Raw genomic sequence first — 20,568 nt, 5'->3', positions numbered from 1 at the left:
CAGAGGTACCACTGTATATGTGTGGGAAGCTTACCAGATTGGCTGGGACAACTCAACCAGATGGTCAGGGTATACATAAAAATTATTATTATTACTATGATTATCACTGCTAGTACCACCTGAGATTCAAACAGCCTGGCTCTTCTCTGGGGCAGATGTTGTTTGGCCCAGTCATGGCATCCCCTCCATCTCCAATGTCAGTCGTCTCTTTGGTCAACCCAAGACTGACAGCAGCAAAAACAAAAACAGAAAACCTGACAGAAGCTACTTATCTTTCTGAACAACTCTGAAGCTGACATGGAAGATGCCTGGGCTGTTCAGACCAGCCCAACTGTGGTAGAATGAGGCAGAACTGGAGGAAGATTGTTCACAGAAAAAACTGTAATCTACTATTTCTTGTGGGGGTGTTAGGTTCCCAGGTGTTGTAGGGGGCACTGTGAAAATGTATGAGGTTTGTCACATAGAGGTATTTTTTGAATTTCCTGGCAGATAGGACGATCCCACACGGAGGCTTACCAAGAGAGGCCACAATCCCCCGATTCTCCTCCATGACGTCCTTAAGCAGAGCTCTCTGGTCAGGATCCAGCAACGCCCACTCCTCGTCCGTGAAACGAACAGCAACATCTTCAAAGCACACTGGACCCTAAAAGAAAAAGGGAAATTTCCTCCTCTGAGACAGCAGAAATATGATCTGCTACACAATGCTCTGTTGTTTCCTTCTTCTTATTCCTCTTATTATGCTTCCTTCCTGTTAATTGCTGTGTTGTTTCAATAGGATTGCTTTGCAGCACATTTATATTATGGGTTCCCAATTTAGCACTTTAATTGAATTCTTTTATTCTGCATTTTAACTGTGGGTAATTGTCTTTTTGCAAATAGGTGGTACTCCAGCTTATGTTTACATTTTTCTGCCTACGCAAGCATCCAAGTCTCCCCGATGGAATGATCCACTTTCTCCTCTCTTCGTGAGTTGTTCTGGGGAGGTTCCCTTCCAATGCCCTAGAGTGAAATTCAAGGGGTTCATGGGGGCATGGAGAGGGGGAGGAGTGGGGGACAGGCCCCATTTTGCAGCAGATAGGGCTGACTAGGTGAATCCTGGAAATTATTTGTTATCGTCTGTCCGCTGCTTAGAAGCCAATTTTAGCATTCATTGATGAATATAGAAATACAAGAAGCCTAGTTTGAATGGCCATCTGTCTTGGATTATCTAGCTGAGACTCCTGCAATGCAGGGGGCGGGACTTGATGACCCTTTTTGTCCCTTTCAACTCTAGGATTCCATGAAAACTGCAACTAAAGATGAATCCTACTGGAAAAATTAAGAAGGCTGGTATGACAGAGTTATCTGGGCAGGAAATCCCACAGTTCACAGCTGGAGTTTACTCTTTATCAGCAAGAGCACAATGTTCACATGTTCGGGCTTCATGAAAACAGCAGCTCATTCCCTGAGCCACTTCCTCCACAAAAGCAGTTGCTGAGAGTGAAGGCCCCCGGCTCCCCACAGCTTTCCAAGTCCCCTCCTCTCTGGGGTTTCTGGCAAGCGATTGAACAGTGCGCCAGTGTGCAGCCTGCCTTTACTCCTCCATGTTAGACCTCTCTTGGCTCTGAGAGACAAGCAGGGAGGGTGGATTCTGGCAGAAGGAGAGGGAGCCCCTGGTGGCTCCTCCTTCTCCTGACACACCTCTGCCTCTCGAACTTCCTCTCACACTCGCTTCCTTCTTCTGCCTCTGATTCTGCACTGCATTCTGCCTCAGAGTCTCCCAGCTCACTAAGCCCTGTTGCCCCTTCAGCTTCTGACACCTCCTCTTCCCAGTCTTTTACGTCTTCTCCGTCTTCCCCCTCTGACCGCTCATCCTTCCTCCACCTTCACTCCTTGGGCTCAGAGCCATCTTCCCTTCCTGGTTCCCTGGCTGCTTCCTCCCACCATTCCTCTGTGCCCAACCAGTCCATGACATTGCTCCATCCCTCGGCCTCTGACCCCACAAGGCAGCTTCCCCTGACCTGATCTGGTTCCACAGCCACTGCTTCCCTTCTGCCCCCATGAAAAGATGGATCAGGAGGTCTTGCCAGCATCATTCTGTCACCTGCAAGAGAAAAAAGGTAAGCAGGACGCCAGGAGTGCCTGCTTCTCTCACAGGGGAAACAGGACATCTCTAACTACAGATGGGCTTTGAGAAAGCCTTACCTGCTGAGTGCAGTTGAAGGTTTGTGCCCCTTTCATCTTAGGTGTGCAGAAATACATCTCCCCTCCTCTGAACCCTTGTTCCAACCTCCACCCCCCAAAAAAACCAAGATGAAAAGACCCCTCGGATGAGTTGAAAAACCAACAGAACAAGACCAAACGGAGAAAAGCCAGCTTCCTCCTTACCCAGTGGCCTCTCTCTGGTTTCCAACGGAGGCCTCTCTGCCTCACAGGAATCCAGGTCCATTTCTGCAAAATGATCCATTTTCTGAAAAAAACAAAAAAAAACAAGAATTCAAAACAGTAAATCATAGAATCACAGAATTATAGAATCATAGACTTGGAAGAGACCACAAGGGCCATCGAGTCCAACCCCCTGCCAAGCAGGAAACACCATCAGAGCACTCCTGACATATGGTTGTCAAGCCTCTGCTTAAAGACCTCCAAAGAAGGAGACTCCACCACACTCCTTGGCAGCAAATTCCACTGTCGAACAGCTCTTACTGTCAGGAAGTTCTTCCTAATGTTTTTTTCAAATAATATTTATTCAAGTTTTAAAAGATTACAAAAAGGAACACAATATACAAAAACAAAACATATCCAAGAGAAAAATAAAATAAAAAATAGAAAAGCAAAAACAGCCAAAAAGAACAAAAAGATACAATCAAAAAAGACAAAAGAACAAGTTAAACCTTAATATAATTCCCTTTCTTAACTTATCTCCTTGACCTCCTCACACCTCCCCTCTTTTTATTCTAATTCAAATAGATATTTCAGCAAATCCTTCATCTTTGTTTTTATCCTTATAACTTATCTTAATATACTGTAATTTTCCATTCTCTCTTTCGCCAATTAGCCATCCACTTTTACTTTATTTAATCTTATTTCTCCTTAAAACTTATATATCTGAACTTATTCTCTTAAAACGTTTCCCCTAGGGTCATAAAAATTCCATTCCACGATTTTCCCATCTCTCATTAAAAGAATTTTTTTTTTTTTAAAAAAAATCACAATATATACACTTTAAATTCCCAATTTTTCTTTCACCATCTCCCCTCCCCGGTCTCGGCCCCTACCAACAGTTCTCCAAAAGTCCATCAACCCGGAGATCTTAAGTCCGAGGCTCTTAACTCTCTTTCATGTCCCTTCTGCCAATCTTTTTGGTAGTCTTTGGTGTTAAAAAACAGATCTCGGGGGAGCTCCAACCCAACGGTAGTCATATTCCTTCTTAGCGAGTCTGCCAGACTTCCATAGTTAAAGGTAGGCCCCATAGAATATTCCAAATCTTGTTTCACACTCCTTCCAAATCCAAAGGCCCCAGAGGCTCCAATCTCCACCTGGCTCAGATTCATATCCCAAAAGTCATTTGATCCCCACATAGGGTGATCTCTCCATCTTTCATTTTCCAAGCCAAGCCAGGCTCTCATCTCCAAAAACTGGCTTCTCCTAATTGCAGTCGTATAAGGCCTCAAGTTATAAGCCACCATTTGCCTCTGTAGGGTTACGACTCCCCCTTGCATCACTTTAACAACAGCAACTTTCTCCTTCTCTGGTTCTTCAATTTGTTCAGTTGAAAGAGATTCCTGTGCCGGGTTCTTGTCAACTTCTTTGCTGATGCCCACTTTCGTTCCCAAAATTTCAACATTGGCAGCCATGACGGTTATCTGTTCTTGCAGCTTTCCCAGCAGATAAAATGTCCTATTCAGTTCAGACGCGACTTCCTTTATCTTTAGAACCAATTTCCCAGCTGCATCCTTGCAACAATATCCCCAAACCCCCTCTAGAGGGACACAGTTTCCATTTAACACTCCTTCCAGCTCAGTCCCAAAAGTCCCAGACGTAAAATTGTAGCAATTCCAATTACCTTCCTTCTTTTTAAAACACAGAAACGGACAATAGAAACAAAGTCCTTCTTTTGTATCTTGACAGCTAGCTGTCAAATTTATCTATTCCCATCAACGGGCTCTCGCAGATCACTCCCGGGTTTAGGGAAGTGGTGCTTCAATTTACAAATTTTGACCTTCTCCTGCAGGCTTCCCTGCTTCCAAAAAAGGTATTGATAGAAGTTTCAATCAGTGGAGTTTTAATCCTTTAGGTAAGACTCTCCACGACCTTAGTTAACAAATTATTTGCTTCAGTTTATTTACAGAAAGGGGAGGTGGACTTCCTGTTTAGACCTTCCCCGATCGGTGCCAATTTAAAAATACTTTAAAAGCCCAATTTCCGTTCTACTCACGGGTTGTTGTTTGAAATCCAATGTCCACAAGAAAAAGTCAGCGCTCTCCAGCAATGGCTACGCGGCTTCATTCCGTAAAAATAGCGGTCGATTCAAAACACTGCGCCGCTCACCCCACGTCACTTCGGAACCCCCAAAAAGGGGTTTCCTTGCGGGTAGGGGGCGCTCCTGGGGTCAGCTGAATCCCACGTTCCCAGGCTTCCTCCGCCTGGGATTTTTAAAGGGTCTCGGCCTTCGCCGCGGTGGCATGACCCGAATTCCACGGAGTGGGTTCCTCTCAGTCAGAGGAACACCGCCATTGCCGATGGCGCTAACCCGGAAGTAGTTCTTCCTAATCTTTAGGTGGAATCTTCTTTCTTGTAGTTTGGATCCATTGCTCCGTGTCCGCTTCTCTGGAGCAGAAGAAAAGAACCTTTCTCCCTCCTCTATGTGACATCCTTTTATATATTTGAACATGGCTATCATATCACCCCTTAACCTCCTCTTCTCCAGGCTAAACATGCCCAGCTCCCTTAGCCGTTCCTCATAAGGCATCGTTTCCAGGCCTTTGACCATTTTGGTTGCCCTCCTCTGGACACATTCCAGTTTGTCAGTGTCCTTCTTGAAGTGTGGTGCCCAGAACTGGACACAGTACTCCAGGTGAGGTCTGACCAGAGCAGAATACAGTGGCACTATTACTTCCCTTGATCTAGATGCTATACTCCTATTGATGCAGACCAGAATTGCATTGGCTTTTTTAGCTGCCACGTCACACTGTTGGCTCATGTCAAGTTTGTGGTCAACCAAGACTCCTAGATCCTTTTCACATGTACTGCTCTCAAGCCAGGTGTCACCCATCTTGTATTTGTGCCTCTCATTTTTTTTGCCCAAGTGCAATACTTTACATTTCTCCCTGTTAAAATTTATCTTGTTTGTTTTGGCCCAGTTCTCTAATCTGTCAAGGTCGTTTTGAAGTGTGATCCTGTCCTCTGGGGTGTTAGCCACCCCTCCCAGTTTGGTGTCATCTGCAAATTTGATCAGGATGCCCTTGAGTCCATCATCCAAGTCGTTGATAAATATGTTGAATAAGACCGGGCCCAAGACAGAACCCTGTGGCACCCCACTAGTCACTCTTCTCCAGGATGAAGAGGAACCATTGATGAGCACCCTTTGGGTTCGGTCAGTCAGCCAGTTACAAATCCACTGAGTGGTAGCATAGTCAAGTCCGCATTTTACCAGCTTCTTTACAAGAATATCATGGGGCACCTTGTCAAATGCCTTGCTGAAATCAAGGTAGGCTACATCCACTGCGTTCCCTTCATCTACCAGGCTTGTAATTCTGTCAAAAAACGAGAACAGGTTAGTCTGACATGACTTATTTTTCAGAAATCCATGCTGACTATTGGTGATCACAGCATTCCTTTCTAGGTGCTCACAGACTGTTTGCTTAATAATCTGCTCCAGAATCTTCCCTGGTATTGATGTCAGACCGACTGGGCGGTAATTATTTGGGTCCTCTCTTCTCCCCTTTTTGAAAATAGGGACAACATTTGCCCTCCTCCAGTCTGCCGGGACTTCGCCTGTTCTCCAGGAATTCTCAAAGATGACTGCCAGTGGTTCTGAGATCACATCTGCCAGTTCTTTTAATACTCTTGGATGCAGTTCATCTGGCCCTGGAGACTTGAATACATCTAGACTAGCCAAGTATTCTTGTACTATCTCCTTAGTTATTCTGGGCTGTGTTTCCTCTGCTGAATCATTTGCTCCAAATTCTTCAGGTCGGGCATTGTTTTCTTTATCGGAGAAGACTGAGGCAAAGACGGCATTGAGGAGTTCAGCCCTTTCTGTGTCCCCTGTTTGCATTTCACCATCTTCTCCTCTGAGTGACCCCACTGTTTATTGGTTCTTCCTTTTGCTACGAACATACCCATAAAAACCTTTTTTGTTGCTTTAACCTCTCTAGCAAGCCTGAGTTCATTCTGTGCTTTAGCTTTTCTTTTTTTAAAAAAAAATTGTTAAAGTTTTAAAGGTTACACAAGAAAAAGAAAAAAGAAAAAACACACCAAATTAAACAGAAAACAAAACATCACAATAAAAAAGAGCAAACAAGAAAGAAAGAAAAATACAATTGAAAAAACAAAAGCAAAAACAGATCAAACCTTCACATAACTTATCTTTCATTTGCTTGTTTCCTTGACCTCCTCACACCTCCTTTTTTTTGTATTCTAGTTCAGTTAGATATTTCAGCAAATCCTTTCCATCTTTGTTTTTATACTAATAATTTATCTTAATATACTGTAATTTTACATTCCCTTCTTTCACCAATTAACAATCCGTTTTTACTTAACCCTTTATAGCATTTCTGCTAAAACCACATAACTTCATTCCAACATCCTTCTAACTTTCCTTAAATATTTTTAATCTTATTTCTCATTAAAACTAATATACCTATTTGAACTTAACCTCTTAAAACATTTCCACTAAGGTCATAAAATTTCATTCCACGATTTTTCTACCCCTCAGTAAATTTTACAAAATTTCCATATATAAACTTTAAATTTCCCAATCTTCTTCCACCATCTCCTCTCCCTGGTCTCGGCCTCTGCCAGTCACTTCCGTCAACCCCATACAGTCCATCAACCTGGAGATCTTATGTCCGAGGCTCTTAACTCTTCTTCACGTCCCTTCTGCCGGTCTTCTTCATAGTCTTTAGTGCTAGAAAGCAGATCGCGGGAAAGCTCCGACCCAACAATGCTTTTATTCCTTCTTGACAGGTCAGCCAAATTCCCATATTTAAAGCTAGGATCCATAAAGTATTTCAAATCTTGTTTCAAGGTTCCTCCAAATCCATGGGCCCCCAAAGCTCCAATCTCCTCCTGACCCAAGTCCATATCCCAAAAGTCAGTTGATCCCTGCATAAGTGGATCTCTCCAATTTTCCTTTTCCTTTTCCAGTCCAGGCCAGGCACCAATCTTCAAAATCTGGCTTTTTCTAGTTTCAATCATAACAGGTCTCAACTTGTAATCCTCAATTTGCCTCTGTAAGGTTAAAGCTCCCCCTTGTATTGCTTTAGGTTTGACAACAGCAACTTTCTCCTTCTCCTTTTCAACAATTTGTCCAGTTAAAACAGATTCCTGTGCCGGATCCTGGATAACTTCTGTGTTGATGCACACTTTTGACCCCAAGATGTCAATTTTAGTAGTCATGACATCTATCTTTTTATGAAGTTTTTCCAACAAATGGTTTGTCTTATAAAATGCAGACACTAAAGCTTCTCCAGCCGACATTCTTGAAATGTTCAAGGTCAATCTCTAGTTCCCACAGTCCTTATCATACAGCTGGATTCCTCAGCTCCACTCTTGTAACAATTTCAAAAACTCCCTCTAGAGGGGAACAGTCTCCACTTGTATCACTCCTTTCCAACACAATTCCAAAAGTGAAAATAGTATCAATTTTCAGTTACCTTTTCTTTCTTTTAAACGCAGAAGCGGACAATGGAAACAGTATCATTCTCTTATTTAGCTAGCTGTCAAATACGTACTGTTCACCATCAATGGCCTTTTTTTTTTTGTTTTGCATCCCATTTCCAGGTTCAGAGCAGTGGTAAATTGATTTTTCACTCTCTCCTGCAGGCTCGCTTGGTCCAAAATTTCCCCCCTCTTCCCCTGCTTCCAAGGGGGGTTTAATAATTTCAATCACTGGAAGTTTAATCCTTTACATGAAGCTTTCCAAGACCTTAGCTAGCAACCTCTTTGCTTCAGTCTATTTACAAAAAGGGAAGGCGGACTTCCTGTTTTGAACCTTCCCCATTCGATGCCAATTAAGGTATTTAGAGATCCAATTTTCTGTTCTACTCACGGGTTGTTGTTTAAAGTCCAATTGCCCACAGGAAAAAGTCAGCGCTCTCCGACAATAGCAATGCGGCTTCACTCCGTGAAAGAAGCGGTCGATTCAAAGCACCGCGCCGCTCACCCCACGTCGCTCTGGATTCCCGAAACCGGGTCTCCCCACGAGTAGGGGAGGCGCAAAAGGTGTCAGCCGAATCCCAAGTTCACAGGCTTTTTCCGCCTGTGATTTCCATGGGTCTCCGCCTTTGCCGTGGCGGTTCAGACCCTGCTTTCCACGGAGCAAGTTCCTCCCGATCGGAGGGGCTCCGCCATTGCCGGAGGCACTAACCTGGAAGTTAGTATTATTTTTAGTAATACTTTTAGTATTACTGTCCATTGGATCTCACCCAGCACTTCCCTAAGTTTTATGAAGTCGGCTTTCTTAAAGTCAAGAAATTGAGTCCTAGTATGCTTGGCTGCTCCTTTCCGCTGTATAGTAAACTTCAGAAGAGCATGATCGCTCGCGCCTAATGATCCTTCCACTTCTACCCCACTAACCAGGTCATCAACATTGGTTAGGACCAGATCTAAAATGGCTGTTCCTCTTGTTGCTTCTCCCACTTTCTGGACAATGAAGTTGCCTGCAAGGCCAGTGAGGAATCTGTTTGACCTTATGCTCTTGGCTGAGTTTGACATCCAAAAAATATCCGGGTAATTGAAGTCCCCCATTACTACTATCTCCCTTCCTTTTGCATGCTTGGCCATCTGTTCCAGGAAGGCATCATCTATGTCCTCCGTTTGGCTTGGGGATCTATAGTAAACTCTCACAATGAGGTCACTGTTACTCTTCTCTCCCTTAATTTTAACCCAAATGCTCTCACTTTGCCTTTGAGGTTCTAAATCTTGGATCTCTTCACAGGTATACACATCCTTGACATATAACGCCACTCCTCCTCCTTTCTTGTCTGGTCTGTTTCTCTGAAATAGATTGTATCCCTCCATTATTACATTCCAATCGTGGGACTTATCCCACCAGGTTTCAGTGATGCCTATTATGTCATATTTAGTTTGCTGTACCAAGAGCTCAAGCTCATCTTGTTTATTTCCCATGCTTTGCGCATTAGTGTACAGACATTGAAGTCCATTAATCATTCCCCCGTGTCTCTTATTTAAGGATTTTTTCCTCCCACCATTAGGTCTGCGTGCTGTTTGCTCCATTTGGTCTATGACATTTGGATGATCATCTTCATCAACTGATAGACTCCTACCTTCAGGAGCACTGTCTCCCTCCCCCACATTAGTCAGTTTAAAGACCTCCTGATGAGGTTTCTGAGATTTTTGGCAAAAACATTCCTCCCAACCGTTGTGAGGTGCAGCCCATCGCTTGCCAGAAGTCCATCTTCAAGAAACTGCAGTCCGTGATCTAGGAATCCAAACTGTTCCTGTTTACACCATTTGCGAAGCCAGTTCTTCACTTCCACAATTTTTCCCTCTCTCCCTGGGCCACGTCGTTCAACTGGGAGGACAGATGAGATGACAATTTGTGCATTTAATTGCTTCAATTTCCTGCCCAGAGCCTCGTAGTCTCTTTTGATCTTCTGGAGGCTATTGCTTGCAGTGTCATTGGTTCCCACATGAACCAAGAGGAAGGGGTATTTGTCAGTGGGTTTTATGATTCCTTGCAGTCGTTCAGTTACATCTTGGATCTTAGCCCTGGGGAGACAGCACACTTCCCGAGACATCTTGTCAGGCCCACAGATCACTGCTTCTGTTCCCCTCAGTAGGGAATCCCCTATCACCACTACACGCCTCCTCTTAGGTTTGGTCGGGGTTCTTCCGTGAGCTGTCCGTTCCAAGGACGCCTGAACATTCCCTGAGGACTGACTTTGCTGCTCGTCTTCATATACCTGATCGACTGTAATGAGGGAGAGATCCTCAAATGGAGTCTGTTCTTCGTCTTCCATGCTAGGGGAGAGGACCTCAAAGCGATTGTGTATTTCTAAACAATCAGAGCGAACCCTGGGCCTCCTATTTCTTTGAGTCACGTTTCTCCATATATCTGGCTCCTGTGTTGGTGAACTAGCCTCCTTTCAGGGGAGTCCCCTGTCTCCTCCTTGGTGGAGACAGTGTGCTCTGTTGCTTCCAAGAAGAGCTCCAGCTCTAATTCTTTGGAGCATAGCTACACGTTCCTCCAGTTGCTGGACTTTGTCTTCTAAGAGCGCAATCAACATGCAATTGCTGCAGGTAAAGCAGCCTGCAACCTTTGGCAAGATTGCAAACATTGCGCAGGAACCGCAGGCGACTGCAGCTGTTCCCTCACCCTCCATCTTGAGAATGTGTCATTGGGGGTGGCTACAGCATTCCTCCATCATAAAAAGCGTGAAGACAGGACAAATAACTCCCCCCAAAAAAACCTAGGTCTCCCCAAACAAATGTTTGAGACTAGCTCCCCTAAATCTAAAAGATGGATCAAACTGCGCGCTCTGATAAGCTCCTCCCACAGCTAATCACCTGCCTCAACAGAAACCCTGCCCCCTCTGACCCCTGCACAGGGAGAGCAGCTATCAGCCACAAAGAAACACACACACCAGAAAACCCTTTTTGCTCCTTCTTCAGCTGCTGCCCTGCCCTCACCTGAAAGGTGAGAAATATTAGAAAGAGAACGCAAAGACAGATACTTTAAGGGTATTAGATCTCATTCCCCGAAAACGGATGGGCCATCAGCAGACCATTTTTGGATGTTCTCCATCCTGTTTGGAGCCCCTTGGGAGTATCCAGAGGAAAGTCTCTCTCACCTGCTTTCTCTCTGCCTGCTCTCTCTCCTCTGCCTGACTCAGGAGGTAACCTTCGGCCAAGGCCACCGCCTGGGAACTGGTCTCTGCTCCACAGTCCCTCACCCAGCTCTCCATCTCCGGTGGAAGGACAGCCAGGAACTGCTCCAAGATCACCTGGTCCAGCATCTCAGCTTTCGTGTGCCTTTCTGGCTTCAGCCACTGACGGTCAAAGTGGTAGAGTCGGCTGCAAACCTCTCGGGGTCCTTTAACCTCCTCGAAGCAGAACTGCCTCAACTGCTGGCTCTGCACCTCTGAGGAGTGGGTATCCTCCTCACCCAAGATCTTCTGCACAGAGTTTTCCAAGAATCCGCCACTGCTCCCAGTTTGGATGGCATGGCCTCTTCCTGCTCTAGGGCCAGCTGTGTCTCGCTCATCCATCTGTGCTCTCAGGAAGCCTCTGAGAGATGGGAAGGAACCTTTTGGTCTTCTGCCAAGTTCTGTCTGTCTGAATGAGAAGCTCTAGCAAAACCTACAAAGCAAATACATTGTTCTGTTACAAAAGTTGTACAGTATCAAGAGAAGAAAGTTTCCCTGAGCAAGCATGGGTGAGTCTTGCTGGGAACCAGGATAGGACTGCACCACAGCCCAGACTCTGAGCTATCTTTCTAAAAAGGAGGAGGAGGAGGAGGAGGAGGAGGAGATGGAGGCCTCTAGAAGGGAGATTGTGGAAATGTGGAGGCAAGCGAAGAGATCAATGCGAGGCGAATCAGCCTGGTTGCTCCTTCCTTCAAGTCAATGCATGAAATCAGAACTGATTGACAAGGGAGTCATTGGTTCCTAGTGAAAAATGACTACGTGTGTTGAATCTGAATCTCCTTTCTTGTAGCTTGAAGCCATTGGTTGGAATCCTGCGCCCAGGTGATATGGCTCTCCTAAAGGCCGGCCTCAGTATACACTGCCTTTGTTGATCTAAAAGCAGCCTTTGATACAGTCTCCAGAACCAGACTCTGGGACAGACTGTAGGGTACCTACATAGAATTAAGAGCTTCTGCTCTTAATTCAGGCACTGCGCGCAAACACGGCTCTTAGAGTCAGGTGTAGCCGCCTAGGACACCTAACGGACCCTATTAAAACCTCTAAAGGAGTCAGGCAAGGGTGCCTATTGGCCCCTCTACTATTCAATTTCTATCTAAATAATTTAGTATCTGCACTCCATGACTCAGAACTCCACCCTCCAAAGCTCGCAAATCGGCATATTTCTAGACTTCTTAGAGCTCTCCTCCAAGTGCCCAGATGTGTCTCAAACACATGGGTTAGATTAGAAATGGGGATGATGAGAGTGGAAGATAGCATCTGCCTAACATCAATCTACAAATGGCTCACATTGAATCTGCTCCCCCGAGGGATAGCCCCATTGATTCTGTGCGACCAATTCCAGTCAGGCTGGCAGACTGCAGTTCTGAACACCCTCCAGAAACTGGGTTTTGCCCCTCAAGCCCTTCTAAGTCTGGGCTTGGGCCAGGCAAAGAATATTAGACACCGAGAGACAACAGGACTGCGCAAGGTGCCCCGACCATAAAATTGGAGAAATCGAGAAATATATAGCCGCACCGGCAGAATATCTCTTCTTTCTCGCATCTAGAAATGCAAGAAGGGCCTTTACACTCGCCAGAAGCTCGGCTCTTCCCTCGCTGGACCTGGATGGAGCCTTTAGAAAAGTCCCCTATGCCCCCTATGCCTATCTGCCCATTGGGAGAGATAAGAAGCCAAGAACACTTGTTCTTCAGACGTCCCTTTTACCAAGAGACACGTAGTAAGACCATTGATCCGCTGCTGGTGAGGCTCGCTGACCTCCCGCAAAAGCAAAAATTAGACCGTTTCCTGTTAGGCAAAGATCAGAAGATGACCTGGATGGTCACCAGATACTGTGTACAGATCTGTAGGCGCAGACCATCTCCCAACTCAAAATAGTCCGTCATGAAAATCCCCAAACTCGGTTTCATGGGTGACTCTGAGTCAACTCCCTGGGATAGTTTGTTGGTGTACATTGTTTTTAAATTTGTTGTTGTACATAAATTGCCTGTTTTACTTCTGTGACTGTACCCCCAAGTGTGTCTTCTAAGCTGGTCTCTGACCGTAATAAATTATCTAATCTGACATGGCTCTCCTGTCTCCTCTCTGTCTCCTCTCTTCTCCATGTAAACATACCCAGCTCCTCACAAAGCTTGGCTTGATCTGCTTGGCTGGCCTCCTCTGCCAATAGGGAGAAAGAAAGAAGGGAAACAAAGAAAGAGGTTTGGGAGCAACCATTCAGACACGATGACGCTGACCCGTGTCACACACAGCAGAAGTCCTACTGATAATCTTATTTAAAGAAGCTGGATTTCTATCTGCTAGATTTCCCAGGGGGCTCTGAGTAATTATTTTTCTGGAAGGGGGGCGGGAACCTCCTCCCCTCCCCCCCCACAAAAGATCTAAAGGAAGGAGAGAGTTCCTGCCACCTCGCCCCTCCCTGGCAGGACCCCCTGCTCCCTGGGGCTCGCCCCCCCCCACATGAGCCACCCTCCCCACTGCACCCTCCACTGCTGCAGCCCTGGGACCCCCACCTTCTCCCCACTGTACCTTCAGAAACAAGATGGCGTCGTTAGAGGAAGCACTGATTTGAGCTCCGCGTTAGTTGTGCGGTTTTTATTAGTTTATATTAGTTTTTACTAGTTTTATCAGCTTTTTATTACTTTTATCAGCTTTTTTATCAGCTTTTTTATCACTTTTACGAAAAAAGGATCTCTGCAGCTGCTGGGAAACACTTCACTGGCAGGCAGGCTGAGCTAAGCCAAAGACATATTAAGAAAAACTGCTCAGAAAGCCCTGTGGAGTTCCACCGCTCTCTACTCTAATTGTTTTAAGTGATAAGGAAGATTAACAGCTGAAGGAAACCTGCTGTGAACTTTTACTGCAGCCGAGTGAGTATAACTCCCCAAAGGAAAAGAATGTGATTAGAGAGAAATCATTTGGAGGAGAGGAAAATCGCTTACCTGATAAGGGCCTGAGAGAGCCTTGGAACTTCTCCCTTTACCCAAAACTGCCTTGCGGAGAGCCCTGCGACGGAGCTAATGATACTAGTTTAGTTCAATTAAGTTTTTAACTCAAGTTTTAAGGTATTAAGACCCTGAAAGAAGATATATATATATTATATATATATATTCAAATCCTTTTAAACTTCCTGATTATTACCGGGGGAGTTCCAGAGCCTCTGCGGTATTCATTTTGCAGCAGTTGAAGAAGCATACTCACCTCTGCTTCTCCACCGCGTTGTCTTTCTCCTCTTTTACAACTACCTCATGTATATTTATCTCAGTCAATGCTTTGTAGCGCATTTATTACAACAAAATAATCCACAACAATGAAGATATAATTTACAACTTTAAAGAAACAATGGTGACAACCAGGAGTGGCTGCAAAACCTCAGGTTTTTCTCTGAAGGCTGTAAGACCCACCTTCAAAAGAGCCACTCCAAAGAAAGCACAAACAAAAATCACTTGCTTCTATATGAAGAGAGCAAAATGTGGAACAAATGAGGAAACGACTGAAATGAATGAGAACGAGAACGAGAAGGGAAGAGAAAGTCAACTCTCTCCTACCAATCTCTCTTACAGCCATAGTGAAGGACTGGTTATGCAAAGAAAGGAGTGTAGTAGTGATGTATGGAAGTGAGAGCTGGACCATCAAGAAGGCTGATCGCCGAAGAATTGATGCTTCTGAATTCTGGTGCTGGAGGAGACTCTTGAGAGTCCCATGGACTGCAAGAAGATCAAACCTCTCCATTCTGAAGGAAATCAGCCCTGAGTGCTCACTGGAAGGACAGATTGTGAAGCTGAGGCTCCAGTACTTTGGCCACCTCATGAGAAGAGAAGACTCCCTGGAGAAGACCCTGATGTTGGGAAAGATGGAGGGCACAAGGAGAAGGGGGCGACAGAGGACGAGATGGTTGGATAGTGTTTTCGAGGTTACCAGCATGAGTCTGACCAAGCTGCGGGGGGCAGTGGAGGACAGGAGTGCCTGGCGTTCTCTGGTCCATGGGGTCACGAAGAGTTGGACACGACTAAACAACAACAACAACCAAAAGTAGTGATAAAAGCCTGAATATAATGGAACCAACACAAAATATCCTCAATACAGCCGATGAAGCATCCCCGAAACTGAAAGCCAAATCCCAAGTTACCCCCGAACCATCGTTAGATCAAAAATTGGAGGAACTAATGTTAAAACAAATTTCGGAACTGGCCTCGGGAAATATTAAGCCTTCGAAAGACTCTTATCCTCATTCCCACGAGACAAATGAAGAGGGTCTCTCAATCATCAAATGGCTAGTGCTCCTTACTGAGGACATTGAATCCATAAAGTCCTACTTGGACATTTGCACAAAAATTCTTACCATCATGGCTGACTCCTGTAAAACTCTTTGGAGAAAACCCTGCAAAATGCCTGCAAAATTGGAAAGTAATCATGGCCTCGCCCCCACCCTCTGTAGGAGTGGCCCTTTAAGGAAGGGTAAGAAAGCCTGCAGAGCTAATGCTTGTAAAAGGAGATCCATAGTTGTAAAAAATGTTAAAAAAAGTAAAAACATAAAAAAATTTTAAGATAGTGCATTATAAAAAAATGGTTTTTAAAAAGCTTTTTAACCTACTAGAGAGCACAACAGCCTCTGGGACTACAGGGAACCTGGTGAAGTCTTCAGCCAAGAAGTCAGTTAAACAGGATTTGCCCCCAAACGGTTGTGATGACAAAGCTCTGGATTGTCTAAAACCTTCAATGCTTACTCCACCCCCAAGCTCGAAGCAAGATTTGTTGCCCCAAGATCCATGGTCCTACGTTTTAACTATAAAGGTAAAGGTAAAGGTACCCCTGCCCGTACGGGCCAGTCTTGACAGACTCTGGGGTTGTGCGCCCATCTCACTTAAGAGGCCAGGGGCCAGCGCTGTCCGGAGACACTTCCGGGTCACGTGGCCAGCGTGACATCGCTGCTCTGGCGAGCCAGAGCCGCACACGGAAACGCCGTTTACCTTCCCGCTGGTAAGCGGTCCCTATTTATCTACTTGCACCCGGAGGTGCTTTCGAACTGCTAGGTTGGCAGGCACTGGGACCGAGCAGCGGGAGCGCACCCCGCCGCAGGGATTCGAACCGCCGACCTTTCGATCGGCAAGCCCTAGGCGCTGAGGCTTTAACCCACAGCGCCACCTGCGTCCCCGTTTTAACTATAGACAACTCCAAATCAAATAAGGAGAGCATTCCAACAAATAAGAACTGGAAGCTGGTGTTGCTTCAAAACAAGCTTGTTTTCTCAAGCTATCCTAAGCCTCCAGGATTTTTACCTCAAGAGGATCGCAAAGTCCATTTACTGAACTTCATTAAGGCATTCATGCCAGGTACTTTGAGTAATCCCTTGGAGCTGGACCAAGTGGAATATCTCTATTTTGATGGCTTGCTTGCCAGGGCGGTGGCTACATTCCAAGATCGGAGAATGGCAAAACTGATATATAAACACAGAAAACACCTAAAGACAAGTGGTGTAAAAAGATCAAGGTACTTTAAAAATGAGGCCTCTCCTATCCCACTATTTACCAGTCCTGCGACCTCGACTGCAACACCTCATCAAAAGGCTGAACACCACACTTTAATTGATATAAAAGACACTGAGGACTCGCCTAATCACCACCAAGAGTTACTTATTAATGATCTTCAAAGACCAGACTCGCCCGGGACTTTATATGAGGCGAGCCAAGGTAACGGGTTCGAAAGTTTTGAAACTAATTTAATTTACTCCTACTGCACACTACCCCAAGAAACTCAGAACAAAATACTTTATAGACTGAATAACCTTCGCTCTTGCTTGACAAATCTGACGAAGGACCAACCGGGACTACATAATCAAAACATATCTGAGTATGTCTCAGATCAGGCTTCATGCCTCTATCGTCACGAGCTGGACTTATGGGCCGAGAAACCCTCCGTTACCCCAGGTCTAGTGGTTGCTGCGGAGATGAATCCATCCTCTCAGATCCTGGAGCTGAAACACCCCTCCCATAACCCAGCTCGCATGCAATCCATCCCAGAGGCAAACCTGGTCACTACATTAGCATGGGATAAAATGAGAGAATTAAATGAGACTGAATTGGGCTCCCCAAATAAAGTGCCCAGCATGGGTGCGCCAGGTTGCAACCCTAGCATTCCACCCTCCTCAAATGTGAGCATTCTGAATACATCTTTAAATATCATTGAATTAGCATCTGAACTATATGATCCCGCTGAAAGGGATAATGGTAAGAACCAGAGGAATTTGGTGTGACATTCGGAATGCACCACGCATACCTCACTAGCACCCTTAAATCAAAGTTCTCTCCAAACTCTTTCTATTATGTCCTGGAATGTAGCTGGACTTTCAAGTAAACTAGCTGATCCTGATTTTATAAATTTTCTTGAACCTTATGATATAATACTTTTGCAGGGAACCTGGTCTCTTAAACCTTTAAATATTCCTAATTTTATTACCTATAATTTCCCCGCTACTAAAATGTTAACAAAAGGTCGCCCTAAAGCTGGTTTGATCTGCGGTATTAAACAGTCTTCTAACCTTAAAATTAATTATACCAGAAATATTGGACAGTATGCACAACTGTTATCACTTACCATTGTATACAGGGAAATTTTTCTTTTAAATATATATTTTCCTCCCATAGAGTTGGAAATCAGACCAGATTATGGTTGGAATTTGGTCTCTGATGAGTTGTATTTAATACGTAGTAAATTTCCAAATATTCCCCTGATTGTAATGGGAGACACCAATGCTCGAATTGGATCAGACAATACAGCTCTCTATAAACGCTATGGCTCAAATCTAGCTGAAGATGCCCCTCTTCCATTGAGAATAGGGAGGAATTCTAAGGACATCATTATTAATAAAGCGGGAGGAAAACTTCTACAATTGGTTTTAGAATTGAACCTCTCATTTTTGAATGGCTCAATGTGGCCAGATATTCCAGGGAATTTTACTTTTAGCTCCAAAAGGGGTAGGAGCGTCATCGACTATTCTCTAGTTTCCGTTGAAATGTTAAATGAAATTGCCTCTTTTACAGTTGTACCTCGCTCAGAGAGTGACCATTTTCCAATAGTTTTAGAGATGTACAGGAATCCTAGAAATAATGATATTAGACCTCCTATTAGTATTGATAAGACTATTTATGCCAAAAGAATTTATATAAGTGATAAAAATAGGGAGGATCTATTAGCAGTATTTGAAAATAACCCAGTTCTTCCGGAACCTGTGGCTAACCAAAATTTGTTGCCCTTGGAGGATAATGATTGTTATTATAAGACTATCCAGGAATTATTTTCTTCTTTTTTAGACTCTCAGTCCAGCAACAAACCTTTAAATAAGTATAACTGGTTTGATAAAGATTGTATTAACTATAAGATAGAACTTGTCTAAAAGAAGCCTATATTACCAATTTTCAAGGTCTCTGGAAGACTTACTTTGAAATGAAAAATGCTTTTAAGAACATGCTCCTGGAAAAAAAATCTGAGTTTGCACTAGCCAAATGGTCTAAAATTGTTACTGCATTAGAAATTAAAGATACTAAAACTTTTTGGTCACTTCTCTCAATAAAAGATACCACTGAGCTCCCTAATATAAGCTATGAGGTTTGGATTTCACATTTTACTGCTGTTTTTTATGATCACCAAGTTTGTAAAAAGGAAAATTTTAAAGTTTCTTTCGCAAAAAACCACATAATTTCAAATTACTGTTGAGTAGATGAAAAGGATAATCTTTTCGTTTAAGCAAGGGAAATCACCGGGTATGGATGGCATCCCAATAGACCTGTTGAGATTAGATATAGAATGGTGGGCCATTAAACTTGTGCCGCTTTTTAATTCTATCTATCAAGCAGCCATTGTACCTAAGTCGTGGAACAACCCAATAGTGGTACCGATCTTTAAAAAAGGTGATAGGAATTGCCAAGAGAATTACAGGCCTATAAGTTTGCTACCATGCATAAGCAAAATCTATGCCAAATCTCTGCTTATTAAATTGGAAGAATGGATGCTGACAAAAGGCCTACCTGGTAAAGAGCAGGCTGGTTTTAAGGCAGGCTCGTCAACTCTTGACCAGTGTCTAGTGTTAAGTCATCTTGTGGATAAATATGTCATGAGAAATAAACGGAAACTCTTTGTGGCATTTGTGGATTTAAAAAGTGCCTTTGACTCGGTTGACCGCAACAAACTATGGACTAAACTAGAACACCTTGGTATTGACCCATATTTACTTACACTGATTCAAAGTTTACATTCTAATAACCAAATATATGTTAAAGTATCAAAAGATGGTAGACTTGCAGGTCCTATTCTGAATAATCGTGGAGTTAGGCAAGGCTGTATCTTGGCCCCTACCCTATTTAATCTTTTTTTATCTGACCTACCATTCTCCCTTCAAAATGCAACCACTCATACTCCTTATTTAAACAATTGCCCACTCTCTCTACTACTTTATACAGATGATGCTGTAATTATTTCACTCTCTGTTTTGGGTTTAAAAAAATTATTTAAGAGTTTCTCAAACTACTGCTCTCTTAATACTCTCAAAATTAATTATGATAAGACAAAGATTATGCAATTCAGAAAGAGAGGGAACCCAAAAGGATGTATAATTAATGGACATCTAATACAGGAAGTTAAGCACTTCAATTATCTGGGAATCACATTCAAAAATAATATGAATTGGAATACACATATATGTGCTGCTATAGCTAAGGCCAAAGTGACAGCCCACCATATAAAATCCTATTTTTTTTCTCCAGTAGGAAACAGATTCATCCCAGCTGTATTGCAAGTGATTGATATGAAACTTTGTGCCCAACTTCTTTACGGCACACCAGTGTGGATTTCAGGTGACCTCAAGAGGTTGGATAAATTTCACGCTTCCCTTCTGAGGTCATTATTAGGACTTGCAAACTCAGTAAAATATGAAACAGTATGTTGTGAGCTGGGAATATTGCCTTTATCAGTTAGAGCATGGCTGAGGACCTTGAAATATTGGATCTTCCTCCATTATAGAGCCCTATCCCCTAATTCTCTACTTTACGATCTTTTAAGTGATAGTGCAATCTACAATCTATCACTGATATGTAGGAAAAAACTGGATTCTATAGGGCTCATTCTGACTTTGAAATCTCTGGTCCCAAAGATACATGGGAAATTATTAGGAAGACTCTCACAGAAAAAAGTGCTCTCGCCATGCTTGAGGTTGCAAAGCACAGCACCTGCTCTCCCATTCACTTAAATCTCCCTTTGTGTAGAGATTTCCAAAAGGGATACATGACAAATCTGAAGAATCATGAATCGTGTAGGCTGTTTATGTTGGCCAGATTTAACATGTTTCCCTCGGTGGTAGTGAGAGGAAGATATTTAGCTATCCCAGAATCTGAGCGTCTCTGCAAATGCAGGAAAAAGGAACTCGATACTGTTGAGCATATTCTTCTCCTGTGATTTTGGCAGTTATGCCAGAATACAATTATAT

The 20,568-nt window shown here is 43.8% G+C and overlaps 1 protein-coding gene across 8 annotated transcripts in view; it reads right to left on the bottom strand.

Annotated features, from left to right (window-relative positions):
• Window positions 1-20,568, bottom strand: part of LOC307214702 (uncharacterized protein) — a 95,059-nt gene that overhangs the window by 4,296 nt on the left and 70,195 nt on the right. For 3 of the 8 annotated variants that reach the window (XM_079973615.1, XM_079973610.1, XM_079973612.1), the window contains 4 exons: window positions 11,019-11,526; window positions 2,368-2,449; window positions 2,001-2,083; window positions 517-643 (listed from right to left, as the gene is read on the bottom strand). In XM_079973615.1, the coding sequence (XP_079829741.1) occupies window positions 517-643; window positions 2,001-2,083; window positions 2,368-2,449; window positions 11,019-11,435 (709 nt within the window). In that variant the 5' untranslated portion in view covers window positions 11,436-11,526. Of the gene's footprint in view, window positions 1-516; window positions 644-2,000; window positions 2,084-2,367; window positions 2,450-11,018; window positions 11,527-12,608; window positions 12,685-13,205; window positions 13,251-20,568 lie in introns of those variants that run through there. The other 5 variants (XM_079973609.1, XM_079973608.1, XM_079973613.1 and 2 more) reach the window with 4 other exon arrangements.

Source organism: Podarcis cretensis (assembly GCF_951804945.1).
Source record: "Podarcis cretensis genome assembly, chromosome: 4".
In the NCBI taxonomy this organism is placed as follows: Eukaryota; Metazoa; Chordata; class Lepidosauria; order Squamata; family Lacertidae; genus Podarcis; species Podarcis cretensis.
Note: the sequence above shows the minus strand (reverse complement) of the source record. Positions and strands in the feature narration are given on the sequence as shown.